This window comes from Haliotis rufescens, unplaced genomic scaffold (assembly GCF_023055435.1).
Source record: "Haliotis rufescens isolate VD_foot unplaced genomic scaffold, xgHalRufe1.0.p SCAF_23, whole genome shotgun sequence".
Lineage (NCBI taxonomy): Eukaryota > Metazoa > Mollusca > Gastropoda > Lepetellida > Haliotidae > Haliotis > Haliotis rufescens.
The window spans coordinates 6,545,844-6,569,713 of NW_025963924.1; the positions used below are offsets into that span (position 1 = coordinate 6,545,844).

Here is a 23,870-nt window from a genome sequence, read left to right on the forward strand (position 1 = left end):
GGTGATGTGACTCTAGCTGATCATGTGGAATGATTTACTGTGTAAACGAAGCTCAACTGCACTGACTGACGTCCTGGAACAAATGGCCAGTTCTAAGTCACTGGCCATAAAAAAACTGAAAGGGCTGGCCACAACAGCGGCATTAAGGACGTGACATTCTATAGGCCACACAAGACAATGGAGGTATCGGGGCAACTTGATACACACTCACACACATTGGATTATTCTCCTAGACAGTTAAAGAATTATATTTTCATAAATTCTTTTATGTACATTTAAAGCTGGAAGTGCATGATCATATAAATCAATCAGAACTTGTGAAGACTTGAATTTAATAGTTCGAAGTCTTTGCTGTAGTGATGATGTGAACAGTTTAACTTAATAAACACTTGCAACACAACAAACTATATTAAAATCATTATTTTAAGTGCTTATCAACATTTTGGTAACTAACACTTTTATCAAATATGATTATTCTTAAACATTCCAGTTAAGTTTTCTATAAAGATTACATTACATATAGCCTACCAATTCTTAAATCCATTAAATTAAAATCAACCATTATTTTTACATTACAAATTCATTTCCTTCCAATAAAAGCCCATCTTGTCCTGACCACGGAACACCATTTATTCCGACATCAGAGTCCACACAACCAAGTCAACCAGCACTGACACTACATTCATTATTTCCCTCATCAAGGCTGTGAGAATATTCTGTAAATATGGAGCCCACCACAAGCCCCTGCCACATCAAATATGTCCTATAATGGCATAGTGGTGTTATAGTGAGCAGAACACATATATAAGTGGTATCGTGTTTGGGGATCAACCCCGGTGTATGATCATCAGATAAGTGTCAACCGCGCTCTTCAACCCCAAATCTCAGTTCCCCCCTGTAGGATCATATCTCTTTCAAGTCGCCACCACTTACAGAAGAAAGCAATTTTGATTTGAATAACCAGAAATTCCATGTGTTTTCTGCTGTGCAAACACATCCCACAAAGAGTGGAATATTCATGGCATGATATGAATATGGATGTTGGTGTTGGTATATGGAACAAAAAGCTCATCAGACTGCAATATTAGAAACAGTAATATTTCTGATGCTGGATTCGAATATTTATTTTTCCTTTAGTATAAACACTTAGATATGAATATCTGACTACAAACAAACGCAACACTACAATAACTCAGCTAATGGTGAGGAATCAATGAACACACAGGGACAACATGCGAGCATGTCCTTGCATCTCATTACAATGTGCCGGATGCAAGCATGATGCCCGACATATACAAACAAAACTGCATTCCAGAACTACAAGCTAGCCTCCACAGCACTACCAACAGCTGAAGTATTGCTGAAGTAGGGCTGAAGCATAACAAGTATAGATGAGGTATGACAGAGGTATATCTGAAGTATGGCTGAAGTATATCTGAAGTATGGCTGAAGTATATCTGAAGTATGGCTGAAGTATAGCTTAAGCATGGCTGAAGTTTAGTTGAAGTACATCCCAAATATGGTTGAATCAAAGCTGTTGTATGGCTGAATAGCTGAAGCATGGTTGAATTATAGTGAGTAAGTGAGTGATTGAGTATGGTTTAAAGCTGCTGTTCGCAATATTCCAGCCATATCACGGCGGGGGACACCAGAGGTTGAATTATAGATGTAATATGGCTGTGAGAAGTGGACTGAAAGAACACTCTTTTTATTCCATCCTGGATTCTAATCCATCATACATGGTCATTTATCATTGTTATGGTCACAAGGATATTCAAAAGTAAATAAATGTGGTTTTATGGCCTTCAGCAAAACCTGTCATGTTTTCTGATGACACTTGCAAGGTTCTCTCCAAAGCCTTTAATACATCTCCACTTTATATTCATCCTGTAGCTTCTGACACACTAGCAAACTAACACCAACCTTTACCAAGACTGTACCCCATCTGGAGATACACAGATGTCTATCCAGCAGCCCACATACATATACTAGACCATGGCTATATTCAACCCTAACTGTAGGTGTACAGTGGCAGACACCCTAATCCAACAGCCCACATACCAATACTAGACCATAGCTATATTCAACCCTAACTGTAGGTGTACAGTGGCAGGTGTACACACTACAAGCCTGTACACGGAGGTGTACAGTGGCAGGTGTACACACTACAAGCCTGTACATGGAGGTGTACAGTGGCAGGTGTACACACTACAAGCCTGTACACGGAGGTGTACAGTGGCAGGTGTACACACTACAAGCCTGTACACGGAGGTGTACAGTGGCAGGTGTACACACTACAAGCCTGTACACGGAGGTGTACACACTACAAGCCTGTACATGGAGGTGTACAGTGGCAGGTGTACACACTACAAGCCTGTACACGGAGGTGTACAGTGGCAGGTGTACACACTACAAGCCTGTACACGGAGGTGTACAGTGGCAGGTGTACACACTACAAGCCTGTACACAGAGGTGTACAGTGGCAGGTGTACACACTACAAGCCTGTACATGGAGGTGTACAGTGGCAGGTGTACACACTACAAGCCTGTACACGGAGGTGTACAGTGGCAGGTGTACACACTACAAGCCTGTACACGGAGGTGTACAGTGGCAGGTGTACACACTACAAGCCTGTACACAGAGGTGTACAGTGGCAGGTGTACACACTACAAGCCTGTACATGGAGGTGTACAGTGGCAGGTGTACACACTACAAGCCTGTACACGGAGGTGTACAGTGGCAGGTGTACACACTACAAGCCTGTACAGTGGCAGGTGTACACACTACAAGCCTGTACACGGAGGTGTACAGTGGCAGGTGTACACACTACAAGCCTGTACATGGAGGTGTACAGTGGCAGACAGTCTACACACTACCAGCCACCTACACTACATCTCTTCCAGCTGTCCACAGGTGTATTGTGTCAAGATGAAAGGCCAGGGGTTGTCAGTTTCTCACCTGTCTTTGAAGTCTGACAGATGAGTGAGGGATCCACTTGTCACAATGAGCCAAGGAGAGCTCTCCCAGCTCCTGTTTTACTCCACACAAAACACTGTCATCTCAAAAGCCTTCATTGGACATGGAATGCTGCATATTCGGTGGTATTTCCATGAGTCAGGTACATTATGTTTTTAATGGCATTGGAGCTACTTTCCCAAGGATCTAATGTATAGAAATGACACAGAGAAACGTTTGGGACACAATGACTGCCATGCATGACTGTACAGTAAGTCACTACTTATGGAAAGATTCTCACTGTTGTTGAGTTGAGCTTTCACATACATGCTTCTAAAAGTACTCTATTTTTTCATGCTCGAAATCAATTGAATGTATGCACAGATATTTTCATTAATTTACAATTTATGCCTTTATTCCAGTCCCAAACACTGACCAAAATGAGAATTGGGTGGATATTGTGTCAAACTACCCTGACAGTCAAATTTGTTTCTCATACTATCAACCACTGGTTTCCCTGGCCAAGAGTCATGAAAAGAACCCTATCATATAGCATGAATAATAATGACTGGTATAAAAAACAGGGCTGACTCACTCTCGGAGATTATCAAGCACCAAAATAATTTCAGACAGCTCTGTGGTGAAAATATTTCTTAGAGATATGACTATTTTCAACTCCAGAAACTATTATTCACAAAGCAAGACTGAGCCCAACGCAAAGCATTTCAACATGCTGCTTGCCATAGAAAGAGATTCCTAAACCATTATGAATACTAGGTCAAGTCCTAATTAAAGTAAATGTGAAAACCTCTCAGCTGAACGAGAAAGCACCAAACCCATCTCGAACAATTGAATTGTACAGCAACAGCCCGGCTTCCAGTCATTTTCCCCACGTAAAAGGACACATAATTTCGTTAATTTTCCCCAATAACTATAATTTAGCAGCAGGCAGTTAACTTCGCCAAACCCCATGCCCTAGTGCAAGCACGACGTTGGCGAAGTCATTGCCCTCCCTGAAGTAGAGGAAGGAAGGAAGGAATATATGAAAGGAGGGATGAGTTCATCCAATGAGATCTTCCCTGGAGGCTAATATATGCCATAACAACTGCTGGTGCAGTAACCTCTAGCCCGCCATAACCCATATTCACCGCAGCTAATTAACATTCAACACTTGAATACCACAGCAGTATAAACGCTAGGAAAACGTTGAGCAATATCCATGCTAATTACCATAGGAAGAGTATCGGGGAAATATCTTTAATATAACATTGATGGATTATGGGTAGGGGATGTATTGTGACGGAATGCCCTATTGATATTATAATTGAGGCTTCACCGCCTTAACATTAGACTCTTTGCTGAATAGGATATTGACCAATAGGATAATGCAGCAATGTTTATATAAATATTTTAACATATCAGGATTTTTAAAATCAAGATACCAGACATGACACATATGCAGATATTAGTGGAAACATCGTCAAAACAGCAAACATATTTAAGAATTCTGTAAATTTATACATTCGTTAGGTTTTGTCAGATCCCAGATTCTCGCACAATCTGTCCTATGCTATGTTGGAACATGTACCACTAATATAACACAGACCTAGACATGTAAGAACAGAGACCAGATTAGCATCAAAGACAGCAGCTATTCTGTCCATTCTTCAGAAGATATATATAATTGTACAGTAGCCTAGTCACTGTGAGATGGAGGTTAGGTACCGACAGAGAATGGAGGCATATATCCAGGCTTACCTTGGTGAGTTGTGAGACACTGGAGAGCCACGGAGCTGCGAGGCAATGATCCAATACTCTCCCTGCTTTGATGTTCCGGAATGTGTCAATGCCCGCTCATTTGTGCGATCGTCTGCTACGCTACATCGACCTCGAGTCACATGGCAACCCGCCTCAATGGCGAACTGCTTAAGACTGTTCACAAGCCACTTCTCCCATCGAGCTTGGGTCTAGAGCAAAGGCATTTCTGCAGACCGTGTGTCGTCTGCCCCCAATGAAGACACATTAGCGGAGGCAATATTTTTTAATGGCTTGACATAGACTCCTCGTTTGGATGCAGAATTGCCCAGGGTGTGTATGTACAGTTATAGAGGTGATCTTGAGAAATGCGCAGTGGTCGGTCAGTACAAGACCTGGCAGTGGTTGCATGGAACAGGTTGCTTTGAAAGAAACCTCCCAAGGCAGAGTGAGCTATTGTTGTTGCCTGCTCAATCAGATGATGAATGTAGAAGACCAATGCTCTTTCATATGGCTCTGTTGACCAGTATTTATAAAGAGATTAAACCGAGGAGGCTAGCAACGTCCTGGGTACAACAGTCCAACGCAGCACATGGGATTGCCCCATCCAAACCTAGTCTTGCCATAGCAATTAAATATGTAGGGACCTTGACTTCAGGGTTCTGCCTTAGCTGCTAAGACAACCACCACAACAGCAACGACTGCTATTGTTTTCTCAATCCAGCTTTGTTAATAACCAAGCATGAAAGCCAAATCCTTGCCACAAAAGCTACCAAATGTACTCTATTCATACATGTTACATATTCCACTAATGTCCTCAATCTGGTTACATAACAGACAAGCTTTAGCGCTATGGACAATCTTGTAGTATTTGCCTCAGCAAGCCTGACTCAATATTGATAGAATACACTCATTACAAATGAAATGGCTGAGGCAGGCAGCACGGACAGTTATCGCTTACCGACTGTTTCATCTACTCTCTCCAACACTCGCTAAGCCTCTAAACCTGTTTAAGCATGTTCCTTGTTCTAAATGAATGGTTACCAGGGCAACAAAGCATCCATTAACTCAAAACAATTCCCTACCCCTTTCAGGTAGAAGCCAGGGCGCATCAACCGTCATGTTAGATATTGATGTCCTTCCGCGGCCGATATAATCACTTTACTTACACATAAAGCAAGTGTCCTGTATGGTCCCGCCTCAGAGTATGCTAGAAATGCATAGCCAGCTAGAGCAAACATTCAGTCAAACCTTTTCAGGTTTTCAATTGAAGTGTATGATCTGTCAGAGAGTGACAGCTCAGATCAATGCTAAGCTTATAGATTGAGGGCCAACTTTTACATACAACCATCAATACAGCAAGCAGGCTTTGCTTCTTGCCTTCTGGGCAGGGCAAGCAAGTACAGTTTTTAACAAATGCTGCCATCTTTCCACAGCTATACAATCAGGAGAGCTTAATGCAAGACAACAGCTTTGGTTGTCGTGAATGACCGTCGGCAGCAGGGGGTAGATCCCTGTCACAGGCAACATGTGAAGTCGCTTCTCGGGAGTGGGCGTACACCCGTCTTGTTTTGTCCCTGTTCACCTCTGCGTCATCAATTGCACAGTTTTATGCTTGCTTGAAGAAGGTGAATGAGTTAATAAAATAGGTGTAATATATGCGATACGTATCACTGAACATGGTGCATATATTGAAGCTTATCCTTTAATACTTTTTTAGGTTAAATCATATGAACTCATGCTCAGGGCTTAAAAATAGTTCACATTCTTTTTGTTGTGTCATTGTTGCAGTTTTAATATGGTGGAGAGTTCATCGTATGGCTTCACAATGAGCAGCCTTAATTTCACATTAAGCAGCATATTCACAGTAGGTGATGTGAGGGTGATGTTATCCCCGGACAGGTTTGTGCGCCTGCAGTTTCACAAAGCTAATAGCTCTCTTTTATGCTGTATCAGTAACTAATGGAAAAATAAGCCCATCTGCACTTTCCTTTTTAAAAATTGTCACCATCAAATGTTTATATTTTGAAAAAGGAGAACAAGTTCAAAACAGTAAATTTAATAGGGCAATGTGGTGTGTTAGCTTGACAAGGCAAATAAAGGAATGTATCATTTCTATCAGGCATATTTGTAACCACAGTGTTGAAAATGTAGGCCTGCATTTTAGTGTTTGAAATTAAGCATTAAAGTCAAGGGGTATTGTCATTGCTCTTATCCTCAAAGTAAAAGATTTAGGGGGTCTCTGATTCATACACTATCAGAGCAAACCTTAAGGACTCAGGACTTGATTTCAATCAGTGCAATTACATAGCAGATAACGAAAGATCTTTAATGTTTCGAAAGAATCACAAACAGTTCACTTCACCGCTTGAGTAAAGTACCCTGCAGATGTTGTGATGACTTGTTCTGACCAAAGACGATGGACCGATGGATCTATGCACAATCTATTTCTGTATCGAATGGCAATTTCAGTGAGAAAGAAATATTGCGACTCCTTTTGACCAGGATGACTTTAAGGTCACATTTCATAACCTCACTTTTATTATTTTAAAAGACAGCTACAGTCTGTGACTTGAGCCACTAGTCCGAAGCCCGAGTCTAGTAAATGTATGTTCAGTCTAGTAAGCTCAGCTAAAAATAGTCCATATAATAACAGTGAACTCTATTGAAAGAAATGTTGAGAACCATGTTGGGGCTTGTAGACTCAAACGTTTTTGGCACAGGCTGAGGTGAGGTGAAATTGGGTTTAATGTCACGTCCAAGATTATTGCACTTATATAGCGACGTGCATGCACTTGTGTGTGGCTGCTTGTACTAGTCTGGACTGATGCCGATTTATAGTGCTAGCTCAGATACCATGCCACAGTTTAACATGAATACCCCACTCAGTATACTGACTCCTAGCCGACCAGTCCTTGTTTTAGCCCCTTAATGCCGAGTGCCAGACAGGGTAACCATCTTTTAACGTCTTTAGGTATGATGCGGACAGGGATCGAACCCCGGACCTTCCGCTCTCCGGTCGGACGCTCCACCACAAGACCAAGGAGGAGGTCTTGCTCAGGCTGAAACTACATCTTAAACATAGGAGTAAGGGGTTGATACAGTCGGTTTTGGCCCCCTAGAAATGGCAAATTATATTTAAAGTTACGTGAAACTTAAAATATTGGAATGCACTGGTCAAAATTAAGCCTGTAATCAAAACTTTCGGGATGATTCTAATACTAAAGCAGAAAACCTCAAGGATTGCAGGACCTCCTCTAATGTCAAACACTGGTGAGGTGAGGTGAGGTGAGGTGAGGTGAGGTGAGGTGAGGTGAGGTGAGGCGAGACTATTGCACGTGCATGCATGCGTGCGTGCGTGTGTGCATGCGTGCGTGCATGCGTGTGTGTGTGTGTGTGTGCATGTGCATGTGCGTGTGCTTGTAACTATCCTAACGTATGCCGGTTTTATAGTGCTAGCCCACTGAGACACCATGCCACAGTTTATCATGGATACCCCACTCAGATAGTATGCTGACTCCGAACCAACAAGGCCTTGTTTAGGCCCCTTGGTTCTGCTTAGTTCATGCATAAATCATAAAAAACAGCATCTATTTCTACTCATGTTCAAATATTAAAAAAACATCCAAATTATCCAAAATCAGCTTTTGCAAATCAACATTTTACATGTTACTTGTTGGGGTTTTATTAGTTTTTTTTAATAAAGATTGTTTGATTGTTGCTTAACGTCGCACACAGCAATATATTCCAGCTATATGATGGCAGTCCCTAAATAATGGATTCTGGACCAGACAATCCATAGATTAACATTATGAGCATCGATCTACGCAATTGGGATATGATGACATGCATCAATCAAGTCAGTGAGCCTGACCCCTGATCCTGTGTGTTGCTCTTGCGACAAGTACAGTCACCAAGCATGGGTTGCTAAAGACCGATTCCAACACGGATCTTCACGGGTTTTCTATAAAGAGTAGCTGTCCTGAAGAACAATATGACAACTATAATTATGTGGACACAAATATGACAAAAGCTTGTAACATGAGACATTGACAATGTTAATCTAATTTGGATGCACCAACCTGCTGGGATAGAAATTAGCACTGGCCAGAGCAAATTTGCCTAATTTTACAAGTATCCTCGGGGCTATAGTAGAACTTGGAACAAACAGGTCAGCGTTCTCACTATTAGGGCCACTTGACTTTTATTCTATACCAATAATATATGGAAACCTCCATCCTATTTTGTTGCAAATGTTGTACCATATTTACTGCCCTCTTTCACTTACAATATTGAAAAAGGGTGGCAGTTTTTAAACCCATACACTGAAAGTTACTCCTTTTTTTTGTCAAGAAGTCAGGCAGTAGTGGTTGGTTTGTTGTTCTACGCCGCACTCAGCAATATTCCAGCTATATGACGGCAGTCTGTAAATAATCAAGTCTGGACCAGACAATCCAGTGATTGATATCATAAGCATCGATCCACTCAATTGGGATCGATGACATGCTTCAACCAAGTCACCCGATCCCATTAGTCGCCTCTTACGACACGTACAGTCGCCTTTTACGGCAAGCATGGGTTGCTGTAGACCTGTTCTACCCGGATCTTCACAGGTCCCGAGCAGTAGTGAACAAAGCTGGTTCAACACATTGTTGATAATAGTTACAAGGTTATCATATAACCCTGCTAAACTTCAAATTTGTATAAAAAAATCTGTAATATACACAAGAAAGTGCAGACTGTCATGTAAATTTTCTGTCTTAGCACGGGTGTTGATACAGATTACTTACAGACAGGTTGATCTAGAAGTTGGTAAGGGGCGCTTATTGGAGCAGGACGCTTAATACAGCGAATACGGTATATCAATACAAGGCATCGATCACCTCAGAAAAGGGTTTAAAACACTTGAGGAATCTGATATTCAAAAATCACACATGATATAATTCAAGAAGAACTGCATGCATAAATACAGAAGTCAGATGTATCCATCTTTCCGAAGCGAACTGATGTACATCAGTGTTAGAAATTGGCACTAGTCCTGTAGCTCTTGTCCAACTGCCCAATAATTAAGGTATCCTAAGGACTTATAGAAAATTGCCCTTTTTAGGGGTTTTGCTATATGTTATCATTATAAGGACTAGTGGACTAAAACTGTTTCTATCACTGTACATCATTGAATCTCTTCTCAAAGAGACAGGAAGAAAATCACAGCATTTCTACATCGATTTCCGCCATATAAAATATTCATATGAGATCGTCTGACAATAAAGGCGTGTGCATATCAATATTAGCTGGCAAAATGATGGAAATGGCACTATATATAGTCCAACCGTTTCTGTTCTACCTGTCGTTAAAGTTTGTAAGGGTGATGCAGTTATGAGCAAAGAATAAACGTACAAAGTAAACACTCGTCCAGTGTTCTCATTCATCACGATGCTGATCTATGAAGTGTTCATATCAATCGCATCGAGAGGGAGTGAGACAGTATGGTTTTACTGTGCTTTCAGCAATATTCCAGCAATATCATGCTACGGGACACCAGAAATGGGCTTCACACATTTACCCATGTGGGGAATCGAACCATGGTCTTTGGCGTGACAAGTTAACGCTTTAACCACTAGGCTACCCACTGCCCCCAATCACATGGAGAGTGAGTGAGTTTGATTTAACGCTGATTTGAACAGTGCTTCCGTTAAATCACATCGTGTCATCTTGATGTGGGAGCATTTACATAGCAAGGTGCATGCTATAGGTTTTATAGTGCTAGCTCACTGAGGTACCATGCCACAGTTTAAAATGAATACCTACTCAGACACAGTCTACTGACTCCAAGCCAACCATTGCTTGTTTTCTCCCCATAATACTGAATGCCAGCCAGGGAAACAATAAGTACCATAATTTACCATGTTTTGGTATGACACGTCCGGGATTCAAACCAAAGACCTTCCTCTCTCCAGGCAGACACTCTATCCACTCTCGTATTTCAGTATCCCTATCAATGTGTGAGTAGCATACATGCCCTGCTAAGTCAAAATGGGGAAAAATTCTTAGAAAACAGACATAATTACTCTGCACCCACTAATCCAATCCTTGACATGAAACAACTCCAAAACAACAATACGTTTTGATGGTTAACAGAGTTGCCAACACTTTAAACATGAAACATACAGAAAATAGCAATGCGAAAACCAATATTTTTTTATTTCCCCTCATGCAAACTTACATTTTGACCAAAAAATAAAATGGGCATATAATTAGTTAAACTGTTGTATCAACTGGACTGGCTTGACGAACATAGTGCACATGGCAACGCATGCAGATATTGTCTTGAAAAACAGAAAAAACTCTGAAATGTAATATTGGTATTATCCCCACCACATAAAACGAAATTTAGAAAGAAACCAACTGAAGTCGAGTTTTAGGTGTCATAAACCAACTATCAGACTAATCTCCACATAGATACGAGATGTTTTCACTCCAAGCTATGCAGAGGCCAGGCCTGTGTTGAGAGAGCCATGGCCCTGCCATGTAAACCCTTTCTACATACACAACTCTCCTAACAACTATATAAACACCAGCTGACACACAACACTGAATCAAGGCAGAGGTTAAACAACTTAACCACCACTTTAATATTTGACATTAAAATCCATTTGATGGTTATTTAATTTTTTGTTTGCAGTAACTGAGAAGATTGTTGCTATATGATCTTGAGTAGTGGATCGCGAGATGGGAGATTAGCAGGTTGCTGGTACAGACAGGCACGGTGTTGGGGGACGAGGCAGCACTCCGTCATCCCTTCTGTTACGCTAATGGGATCATGCACTTCCTTCTTACTCTTCTTCGCACATATGCTGCAAGTCTTTCTGTATTCATGTTTTTAGGCACACTGGTGGAAAAAACACCTGAACACATACAGAATACAAAAACAGGGATTCTTGAAACTTTCAACATTGGTTACATTCTTATAGATCTAAAATATTCTAAAACTATCTTGAATATGACATTCTTAAAGATTTGTTTTTAAAAAAATACACCATGAAAAAACATGAAACTAGATAGATAATATAATTGAATTTTTACTGAAAATCAAACTGTCATCAAAATAGACCTATTACAGCATTGATCAAATACCAAGTATTTAGCAAGTTAAGACGATTTAATTATCTGAAATATTCAGCTAAAGTAACATAATAATTACATGCACTTGACTTTGTTTTCTATCTTCATGACGGACAGTTGGACTCGATATATTCCATGGAGGCATATTGAGTCAGCGGTGTGCGTGCAAAGGGAGACAACCCCCAAATTTAATTATAGGGTATTACCTCATGACATAATTTATCAGAATTTACCCTAAATTCTGTCTGCTGCAACCATCATAATGACTTGAGCCACTGTTTGGGAGGATAGTGAAATACACCATGAAATCCAAGGGGTCATTGTCTAAAACAAAACATTTGGGGGGGTTCCTAATGGATTTAAGTACTGGGGCAGCACACCACATGGACCATAGACGCACACTGCCCCATCCTAACTTCTGATAGTGTTCATAATTTGTTTATTTTATGAAACATAACTTTGATCCTTAATGTTTTTGATACCCACGAACACAAACTGTGGGGGTTGTTTTTCACAAATCCCACCCACAAGTCAAGTTATATTTCAGTCCTTTCTCTCACCAAATACTTTTGAGTAAACTTGTCCAAACATGTATTTCAGCATTTCCCCTTAATTTCGAACACTGCCACCTCACGCTTCTTATACAAAGCATCGGTTACAAGGGACCAATTTTATCCTGGATTCCCAACAGGTCTTTCAAGAAGGTTAACTCCGTGAAATATGAGAAACATCCACACATAGACATATGGATATGTGAACATATTTGGACTTTTCAATGCATATGAATGTTTGTTTTCTCTTATACATAATCTCTTTTTTTCTCAATGCCAAATTTGAAAAATGTCTATTTGACTTGGTGACATGGATATCACATCAATTAAACATAAAGTTTGTACAATATTAATCAGAACATTTTTTATCCAGATCTATTTTTCACATTCTCCTATTAGTTATTACGCAAGCATGCAACGTCATCCAATGGTTGCCCGAAAAATGTTCAATTTGAAACCTCTGGTTTCACCATCAGTTCTAAATACAGTTTCCGGGCATCAAACACTCACTAAACCCGCAAATTTGAAATCTCATAATACTTATCCCCATAATTGACTAAACACATCCTTATCAGACTTCCATGGAGCAGCATTAGAAACTGGCACTTGTCCTGTAGTCCTTGCCAAACTGCCCAATAGTTAAGGTATCATAAGGACTTTTAAAGTTGCCCATTTTAAGGGTTTTGCTATACCATTGCGGGAAAAAACCCCATAAAAACTCATTGTGGCGTGTATAATCCACACCCCCTTCTACACAGCTGTGTTTTTGGGGAAAAAAGTGTGCACTATACTATAAGATAATACGGTATGTTATCATAATAAGGACTAGTGGATGAAAACTGTTAGGTTCTATCGCTGTGGAGCATTTTGACCTTGCAGCAAGAACAAAACTAGTGACACATACATTTTATACAGTCATACTTATACACAATCAGCTTTGGACATTAATGGGGACAGGAGTCATTAATCAGAAGTATTTTAATCTTGGGAAACCGTAAATATTTCATTTATACACGGACACTTTGATTATCATCCTCAATTTCAAACACCGGCAGTCAGCGTGATATTAATGCTACACTCTCATCTACCTAAGATACTGACCCTTGAAATGCACATACCAATAACTTATATCGTAAAGTTTGAAAATTCTATCGGAATGTTTTAGTAGCTGTATGGAAGGAGAATTTAGTCTATGTGGCCATGGGAATTCAGCAGCCATATCTCTTTCGGCCCAAAATCGATCAGCATTTTACGCGGAGCAGCGTAAGTATTCCCTGTTGGTTATTTACATGTGTACAACTTCAAAGTGATGAACGTATGGCCGGGGCAGGGTCGGTACCAATAGCCAGACTTGAAACACACATGCTCATTGCACATTCAAGCTCCTAGTGATCATGTCCAAATTCTATCGATTACCAACATGCCTACCGACGCGATTAATTCCATCTCCTTTCACTATTAACAGGACCGTGGAAATATCCATGAAATAAAGTATGCTGGGTTTGTGAGGTATACAAATGAAAGCCCTGGTGAATACATAGATTCATGTCGGTAAATACCCTGGTCTGATTGCCGATTCATAATTAACACGGCTTTACTTGGGCAGGCGAAAGTTGCATAATATCGATGTGATAATCTATGGTAGAGCCAGCTGATAATGAATCTCTTGTGGTCAGGAGTTGATAATATACCTGTTGTGTAACGCATGGTGATAGAGCCGTTTGTATATTGCAATCACCAAGGTTTGAAATTAAGCATGGCAGTCATGTCAAGTAATGTTGAACACTTCACGTTCATGGTCAATTGTGGTCAGATCCTGTTTTCATTAATAAGAGACACTTGTCATAAATTTAGCCTTTGAAAATCTAGTGCTATTTGTTTGTGCTAAAAAGGCATAAAATCATAAAAGAAAGTTTAACAATGAAAAATTAATTACATATCGCATCATACAGACGTGAATTAATGAATGAATGAGTGAGTGAGTGAGTGAGCTAGCAACCTGCATCCACTGTACAGACGGAGACAAGCCTTATTACATGTTTCAATAACCTGTTTTTCTGTATGGAAATACCAGCGCTGCCCTGCCTGACACTGTATGTTAGACAGAATTAGAATTTTTCTTGTCCAGGAGAAATTATTAAAGAAATATTCCGTCTTCCTAAAAGAAAATCACTCTTGAAACCAGGTTTGTAAGACTTTGCCTCAAAATGTAATACACATACATGACAATAATGTAACTATTTACTTCCGTGCTAGAAGCCATCAGTAGGTTTCAACAGTTTACGTGTTGGACAACTTCAAACAGCCCTGATGAGCAGATTGGTGAGTCATTTGTTAACATCAATTAAGATGTAAAAGGGAAATTACCATATTTGATGTAATAAGTGCCCAGGGTGCTCATAAAATTAAAAATAAGGGGCTCTTAATAGAATATTATTTTGGTGAAAAAAAACCAACAGAGTTGAAAGACCGTAAATTTCGTAGATGTTTATGCTGACAGCCTGAAATATTTATATACGACAGAGATATTTTTCCACAATTTAATTGCCCATAATTAAGAGACATATAACACACGAGTGCGTATTATACACGAAATAAATAAGTGGTGTGTACATTGATCAATTGGAAGGGGTGCTATTTGGGATTTTCACTAGCCAAAATATTAGCAAATATCGCCTTGGGTGCTTATTACATCGAATACGGTATACAATTCAGGCTACAGGTACTTTACATAACTCATCACCGCACCCATAGAGCTACCCTCACACAGTGCTCTTCTGTGTAATAATTCCCGTTGTTACACACCTTAAAACATGGCTGGATGAATCAGCTTCATACCTGGCAGATTGTAATTGAGCTAGTGAGTATTGTTTTACACCACTTTTAACCATATTCCAGCAATATCACAGCGGGGGAACACCAGAAATGGGCTTCACACATTGAACCCATGTGGGGAACGGAACCGGGTTTTTGTCGTGACGAGCAAACGCTTTAACCACTAGGCTACCCCACCATCCCGGCAGACTATAATAAAGAAGACTTTGTTGCCAACAGGCACAATAAGAAAACAAATTTATTCCATGAACATATACCAAACGTCTTATTTAATATTTTTAATGTTCATGGACATGAGATATATTTTTAAATGGGAATATATATTGATTCACTGAATTAACAAAAACTTAATAATTTTACTTTGATATGTACAATCAATTTATAGAGAAAAAAAGTCTTCTTATTTAGCACTAGAGATAAAAATTAACGTTTAAAATGTTCCTATAATGGGATTATTTTTATACAAAAATATTTATTTACATAGAAATAACAGAAAATTAAAACTTCTACATTAATATTTTGCACTGGAGTTAAATTATTAAACGATATAAATGTTCACAAAAAAAATCTTATTTGGATACACAATATTTATTGTCCTGAGGTGGAACTGACTTTTCAATTGCAAATTTGCCATCTCTCTGTAAACATGTTTCTGTCTTGGTGATGCCGCACAAAAGTCCATCTGGGCCAGCTTATGACCAAATATTCTCATCTTCATTTATGTAACAAGTCCCCATTGTCATGTTTGTCTGCTATGAATATAAATTACAATACTGTCCTGTACCTTGAACACTCACGAACAGGTCCTCAAACCAAAGTAAACAATAATTCATATTCCCAGATTTTGTAGCATGCCTAGAAACATCAATACAATCTAATCACATAATTATATTTATTCACAAAGTTAGAGACAACCATGATATAAATCACTCTCTTGATTAAGCCCCAGAGAAGCATGAAATTTAGCAGCAGTGTTCCAATCCTCACATTGCCCGACTCAACTCAATATACAATAACACTAAACATTGTGTTTGCTTAGCCAATAATCCAACAGCATGGGTACCAATGCCGCCTCTATTATAAGTTTAACATTATTTTCGGTACAAGTCAGGACAATTGACTCTCTGTTCTGGCTGTCGAGATGCATATGCAATAATACGTCATTGCCGACGAATCAATACCAACAATACGGGAACGATGGCTGACCGCAGGCAGGGATCGAGGCTTACATTTGTAGCGAGGGGAAAAAAAAGGTTCAATGGGAATTTCCCTTTAGGAGGACTTCAAAAGGTCCCATAATCGTAGTTCATTTTGATAAAGACAGGTTTTGTAAATTTACAGTTTTAAAGATAAAACTTGACATATTTCTTGAAAGCTTTTTACTGAGACTCTCAATGGTATTCATAGAAGACGAAGACAAGCTATATAAATCACCACTACGAATACCACTCAGCAACAGATATTGATGGCAATATTGATATCTGTGTGCACAAAATACCCAGGTTAGTATACAGTGAATGAAGAAACTAATTGGCCATGGGTATACATATAACACAGTGTCAAGTATCCAAGCGCTTGGAATGACCTAAGGGTACAGTAAATATGCCTGTTAGAATTCATAGTCAATACTCGGGTGCAACTTTCAAGGCTTTGATGCTAAAGTCAAGAGTTGGAAATTAACAAAAGGATTTCAGTCAAGCTACTGCAAACTTAGTTGTGATCTTTTCTTCTCAGGTATGAATGTTATAAATATTACTGCTATGCTAAAATATGTTCGACAGAGTGCTTTGAAATGAAACTCATAATGCTGAAACAATGCCGACTTTAAATTTGAAATAATCACATTGTCTTAGTTGACTGTATGTCTTTGCATCTCAGTTGGAAAGATCAACGTGTATGATTTCAATCACTTAATTGTCTGGTCCAGACTTGATTATTTACAGGACACTGTCATGGAATATTGCTGATTGTGCAGTTAAACAAACAAATGAACAAACAAAGAAAAACTCTTAAGGGAGACTGAAACAATAATGCTGTAAAACAATTTTAAAACCCAACAAGACAGTCGGGCAGGTATCCAATAAATGTTGTCTGCCCATCTTCAAAATTACCTGCCCGCATTTAAACATTATAAGCATTAAAACTCACAAAAAATAAGAGACAAATCAGGTCTTGTTTCAGTTGATATAATGCAAACAATAACTGGAGAATCTATGAGGAGTTACAAAAACTTTGAATACGTAAGTAGTCCTAAAATTATATATCTGCCAGACAGTCGGGCAGGTGGAGGAAATTTTCATGCAGCCCGACGGAAAAGTTACCAGCCACAGGCAGGCAGTTATTTCGTACACTGCTGTATAATACCGAACTGCACACCTCCTCCATTAAATTCGTGCATAATATACAAGGTGTGTTGGAGAGAGCCATGAGGACTGTACATATCTGCATGAATGGCCCACTATAGATCTCTCATGAATAAATCAATGGGCAGGGATGGAATCGTGGGTCTGCATTTTCCCGGGAGACGGTGCCATGTGCACATACACACATAGGTATGTAGCTTCTACACAACGGCAGCGTCAACTGTAGTCCTCCAATTGTGGGTATTGAGGAAGGAGTGGCTGCTGCAACATTCATTATTCATCAGCCAGTTTCTGCTGAAAATTTATCAGCGAGTTGTCCAAGCTACTTTCATAGTCATTAGGAAAGAGATTTGATGTAACACATACCGCATGTTTCACATAAAAAAATATACCCACAATAATGTGATTAGCTTAAAAAAAGAACCACCCAGCAGTGAATGGGTACCCGATAGTATGAAAGAGTAATGTGACTGTTAACCTTCTAATACTGGCAGCTTTGGATGTATACTCCCAAGGGAGCTGAGAAGGATAATTGAGTGCACACTGATCCGTTGACCAGAGTAATAATGTAGCGCTTTCATCAGGCTTTAGGGTGTCGATTCGACGCATTACAAATATGCACATTAATATTCATGGTTTTCGCTGCTTTTAACAATATTGTAATGCCAGGGGTTCCACATGCTGTCATTGACTTCACATGATGAACATTTTTGCAAAGATTTGTGAAAAAGTATGATATCTATGTGCCCCTTTCACTAAAATACAAGAAATTTCTAACCCTGAAAAGCAATTTGTCTGATTAACAAGAAGCGAGCCATAGCACCTTCTTATGCATTATTCACTGCAGTATAGTTCATGTGTTTGTGATGCCTGCATATGATTTATAAATAAAGATCTGTTAAGAACATAAGTACGCAATTTGAATAGAATATATTGGGTAATTACGCAAAGTGGTCTTATACTCTTGGGTTATAAAAAAAATATTCATGCACAGTCATTTGTATACAATTCAATTGATTGGGCAATAGCGATTTATTTTGCATATTTTATGCAAATACGCAGCTTATCTGGAACTGTGAAGAACAAGGACTGAGCACAGGGTACCACTTTCTCCCTGAGGGTCCCAATCTGATGAGGGGAGGTGAAATGGGGTTTAACGTCACGTCCAAGATTATTGCATTTATATAGCGACGTGCATGCACGTGTGTGTGTAGCTGCTTGTACTAGTCTGGACTGATGCCGATTTAAGTGCTAGCCCACTGAGATACCATGCCACAGTTTAACATGAATACCTCACTCAGACACTGTATACTGACTCCTAGCCAACCAGTCCTTGTTTTAGCCCCTTAATGCTGAGTGCCAGGCAGGGCAGCAATAACTACCATCTTTTAATGTCTTTTGGTATTTGAAACCCGGACCTTCCACTTTCCGGGTGGACGCTCTAGCACTAGACCACACAGGCAGTGCCATTCAGATGAAAGACAACAAGACTTCACAAAGTCAGAACCAGAATATTCATGGGAAGAGTGAGTGAGTGTGTGAGTTGGGTTTAACGCCGCTTTTAACAGTATTCCAGTTACATCACAGCGTGTCAGCTTAATGTGGGAAGAAAGCCCGAAGTGATGCAGGTCTCAGACGTTTACCACTTCGGTGAAACCCACGAGCACAGGTATGGTGCTGACAAACCTAGAAACATAATCGGGGCGAACCGGGATTCGAACCCACAATCATAGGTTTCTGGCGTGCCCAAGGGATGCAACTCTGAAAAATGAATCGTGGCGCCTTAGACGACTTGGCCACCCGTGCCCCCTGTCATGGGAAGAAGGCAAGCTGGGTGAAGTTTTTAGCCTTAGTATTTTAATCGAAGCCCCCAATAGTTATTACAGTGTTACTAGTGATGGGTATTGACTTAACTTTTGCATTGCAATAATGATTAATGTATTGCGATGCGCACCACACTAAATTGCAAGGTTCGTCCACAATTTTGTTGGATGTTGTAAGGTCACATCGCATGCATGACAGACACATTATGTAGTGAAAACAGGTTGCGAATAGTTTCAGTTTGACTTGTGCACTCATGTGTTATATGCATTCTTAATTAAGGGCAAATAAATTCTGAAAAAATTTATCTGTCGCATATAAACATTTCAGTGTGTCAGCATAAACCACGAAACTTATCTTTCAACTCTCTTTTTTCCACCAAAATAACATTCTAATAAGAGCCCCCTATTTCTAATTTTGAGAGCGCCCTGGGCGCTTATTGTGTCGAATACAGTATGTGTAATGTTAGTTAAATGAAATATGATATCTGGGAAGTTCGGAGTCGGATGTATTTTGACAACGTAACTGTGTTGTTTGTACTCTTAACAACAAGGAGTTTGGGCTGATAAATTCTTAAACTAAAGTTCAAGAACCGAACAGTTCCTGGGGAGCAGATAGGCTGGAGGGCGTTTATATATTACAATTGATCACAGTTCTTGGACTACTGTTTGTCCTGTGTGCTATACTGTGCTTACATTATCGATTTAAAAAACAAAACAAAGCACAGCCATCACATATCATAACTGAAATTTTGAGCAGCGTGTCTTTGCATCATACTTTCTGTATCATGGGAAAGCGCTGTGAGGGGCTATTGAGACTTTATAGTCCAGCATTTTTCTTATCACTACGTTCATTGGCCAGATCATATATGTTCATCCAATCACAAACAGTATCATATTGATTCGTTGTTATGCTTCGTCTGCCAATTTTCTGTTTTGTTTATTTGACTCATCGACTTTTGCCATTGACTTATTACATTTCTTGGGTCCAAGTCATTGACCTGGATACAGCTTTTAGTGTCAAAATCACTGTTACAGAGATACCTGTCAGGTTTACAAAACTGAACACTTCCAGCTCATGTTTTGTCAGAGATGACTGACAGAGGGATCATGTGGTCACAATGGCTGCCAGGCAAACTTTATTAGTGTGATGGCTGTCCGATCGCAAGAAAAAAAATTATCCGCTGATAAATTCTTAAACTTAGGTTCAAGAACCGAACAGTCCCAGGGGAATAGCTAGGCTGGAGGGCGTTTATAATTACAGCTGATCACAGTTCTTGGACTAGTGAGCTTGTCCTGGGAGATTTACCACAATGCTCGGTTCCTCGGTTCTGACATTTTTCATTTGTTTTCATATCAGCAGTCTGTGGTTTCAACAATTAGCCCAAAGCCCAAGTCAAGTAAAATATCTTTTGGTGAAGTATGCTTTGCTAGTAAATCACCAATACTCAAATACGTTTGAATTGTGTGGTACAAATATGCATGAAAAAGTGTTTTCCAAAACAACAGCATTGTAAAGACAACCTTAAGAGAAACATTTGGGTCCAGCAGACTCAAAACGTTTCCATGGTGTTTGCACAAGTGATAGATGTATTTTAAACTAAAGGGTACTTGTGTAACAATCCGATTGTCTCTGAAGATCCTTATATAACATACCGTATTCGATGTAATAAGAGCCTAGGGTGCTCTCAAAATTAGAAATAGGGGGCTCTTATTAGAATATTATTTGGGTGAAAAAAAACATAATTGAAAGATAAGTATCTAGGTTGACAGCCTAAAATGTTTATGTACGACAGATGTATTTTTCTAGAATTTAATTGCCCATAATTAAGGGTGCATATAATACACGAGTGCGTTTTATACTCGAATAAATAAGTCTTGTGTACATTGATCAATCGGAAGGGGTGCTAATTGGGATTGTTCACTTGCCAATATATTAGCAAATATCGCCGTGGGCACTTATTACGTCGAATACGGTTTATCTGTAGGCAACAAAAATACTAAATTGATCATCAAAATTACCACAGTACACACATAAACCATTTCCATCTACAACATAGTTACAAATACCAGCATTATGGTCACTATTGGGGCATTTTTCACTACTGCGATAGTATTGTCGTCAACAATTGCAAAAGTATTGCAATAGTATTAGACCTACTTTGAGGCTTGATAATATTGTCAATCAATGTCACAGAAATGAATAAAGTATTGCCGACAATGTCAAAGTAATTCAAATCTGAAATTATCATAATAGTTGCTAGTCAACGCGGTAGGTTTAAAGCTCGACTGTAAAAACTGAGTTTTCTTACGCATAATTATGTCTGATTTACAACTAACTGGGACTACTGAAACTATTGATTGTTAGGCATACTATTGACAAACTATTGGCATTCAATGCCTATAAATATAGTACAATCGCAGGGTAAACAATTGCCATACATTGATAGTTTGATATATCGTTAAACTCCTCGTAGTCAGTCTGGACGTTGTGAAGGTTCCATGTCAATCTGATGGTTGCCAGCACTTACACCTCAAAGCGAGTTTGGACAAGTTTGATGTAGTTTAAGCATCGATTGCATAACAGGTATATTAATTTGTCTGTAGACAGCAGAATGTCTGTCAGTATAACACTGTCTCATACTAACTGCCTTATTTCAACAAGGAATCTTGCATGTCATGAATACGGAACTGAAAGGGTCTCAGTGTTACTATACATTTATCAAACGGCTTGGGTTCCATACAGATTTCTAACTTGATATTTAAATCTATCTTCCATAAAATGTGAGACAGAATGTTTTTAAACGTTATGAGGTACATTCCAGTCCCAGACACTTCTCTCAGTCTTCAGAGTTGTTGGTTTCTTCCCTGTGATGTTTACAGACTACCTGTTTCAGAGTGATCTGTCAGGTTTACAAGACAGAAAACCTCCCGAAATGTTTCTGTCAGAGATGACTGAAATAGGGATCTGGTGGTCACAATGGCTGCCAGGTAAATGTTTTTAGTGTGGATGGCTGTTTGATCACCTGAAGTTTTGTCAAGATAAGAGAAGAGGGGGCATACATGATCCTCGACCGCAGGACACATGAAGCAGCGTTAGAAATTGGCACTGGTCCTGTAGTCCTTGCCAAACTGGCCAATAGTTAAGGTGTCATAAAGACTAGTAGAAATTTGTCATTTTTAAGGGTTTTGCTATATGTTATCATTATAAGAACTAGTGGACTAAAAATGTTAGTTTCTATCCCTGTGAAGCACTAAACCCTGCAGCAGAGGAGGACATTAAGCACTAAACCCTGCAGCAGGGGAGGACATGAAGCACTAACCCCTGCTGCAGGGGAGGACATGAAGCACTAACCCCTGCAGCAGGGGAGGACATGGAGCACTAAACCCTGCAGTAAGAAAGGACATGAAGCACTAAACCCTGCAGCAGGGGAGGACATGAAGCACTAACCCCTGCAGCAGAGGAAAGGACATGAAGCACTATCCTCTGTAGCAGGAGAGAGGATACAAAGCACTAACCCCTGCAGCAGGGGAGGACATGAAGCACTAACCCCTGCAGCAGGGGAGGACATGAAGCACTAACCCCTGCAGCAGGGGACAGAGCACATGATCTAACCTCCACAGAAAGATGACACAATGTAACCAAGACAGAGGGCACAATGTTACTAGGAGAGAAGGCACAATGTTACTAAGAGAGAAGGCACAATGTTACTAAGAGAGAAGGCACAATATAACTTACCTCTTCATCAGCAGCCCTCTTCCGGTGCTTCCCGGAAACCGAGGATGTGGACCGTGTGGCTGCGACACCTCTAGCACCTGCCTTCCCACCTTGCTTTCCCGCGGGATTCACATGACCTTCACCTGTATGTGATCTTCGATTTATTACTTCGGCTGTCTTTGTTGGAGTCCTGCTGTCAGTGCCAGTTCTGAAACAATGATTTACCAGTCTGAAAATAACCAGCAAGTCTTGTATCAATTCCTGGCCATTATCCTTTAAAGGTTTCAAACCTTCAAACCATCATGTCACATATATCTACAAACCTACTTCGATTCATATCAGGAAACGGTCTTGGATAATTTATCTATCTTCATTTGCCATCTCTAATGGGTCACTGGGCAATTTCTTTCTGAGCGACAGAGCAAGCGATTATATAAGATGCGAGCTGACAGTAACAGTACCATTTCACATTACCATAATTTCACAGTGACGAGTTAAATATTATTTCCCCGCCTAAATGTTATGACCTGACAAGGAAGGGGAAATTAAACCGGAATGAGAAGAGAAATGGACTGTGAAAGGAAGATGTGTCACAGTTCAGAATGTCAAATTTGATCACAAACTCATAAATCATTTACCAAAAATTAAACCATTCCTTTCCCCTTGATCCAGGCCACTGCAGAAAGCTTTACTTTCTTAAGACGTGGATTCTCTGCAACATGTTTTTGTAGGCAAGTCAGGGAACTGTCC

The 23,870-nt window shown here is 39.8% G+C and overlaps 1 protein-coding gene across 4 annotated transcripts in view; it reads right to left on the minus strand.

Moving 5' to 3' along the window:
• LOC124146549 overlaps positions 1–23,870 on the minus strand; it is a 174,586-nt gene that overhangs the window by 132,672 nt on the left and 18,044 nt on the right. For 2 of the 4 annotated variants that reach the window (XM_048401732.1, XM_048401734.1), the window contains exon 2: positions 23,142–23,328. In XM_048401732.1, the coding sequence (XP_048257689.1) occupies positions 23,142–23,328 (187 nt within the window). Of the gene's footprint in view, positions 1–4,714; positions 5,442–5,796; positions 5,873–23,141; positions 23,329–23,870 lie in introns of those variants that run through there. The other 2 variants (XM_048401733.1, XM_048401735.1) reach the window with 2 other exon arrangements.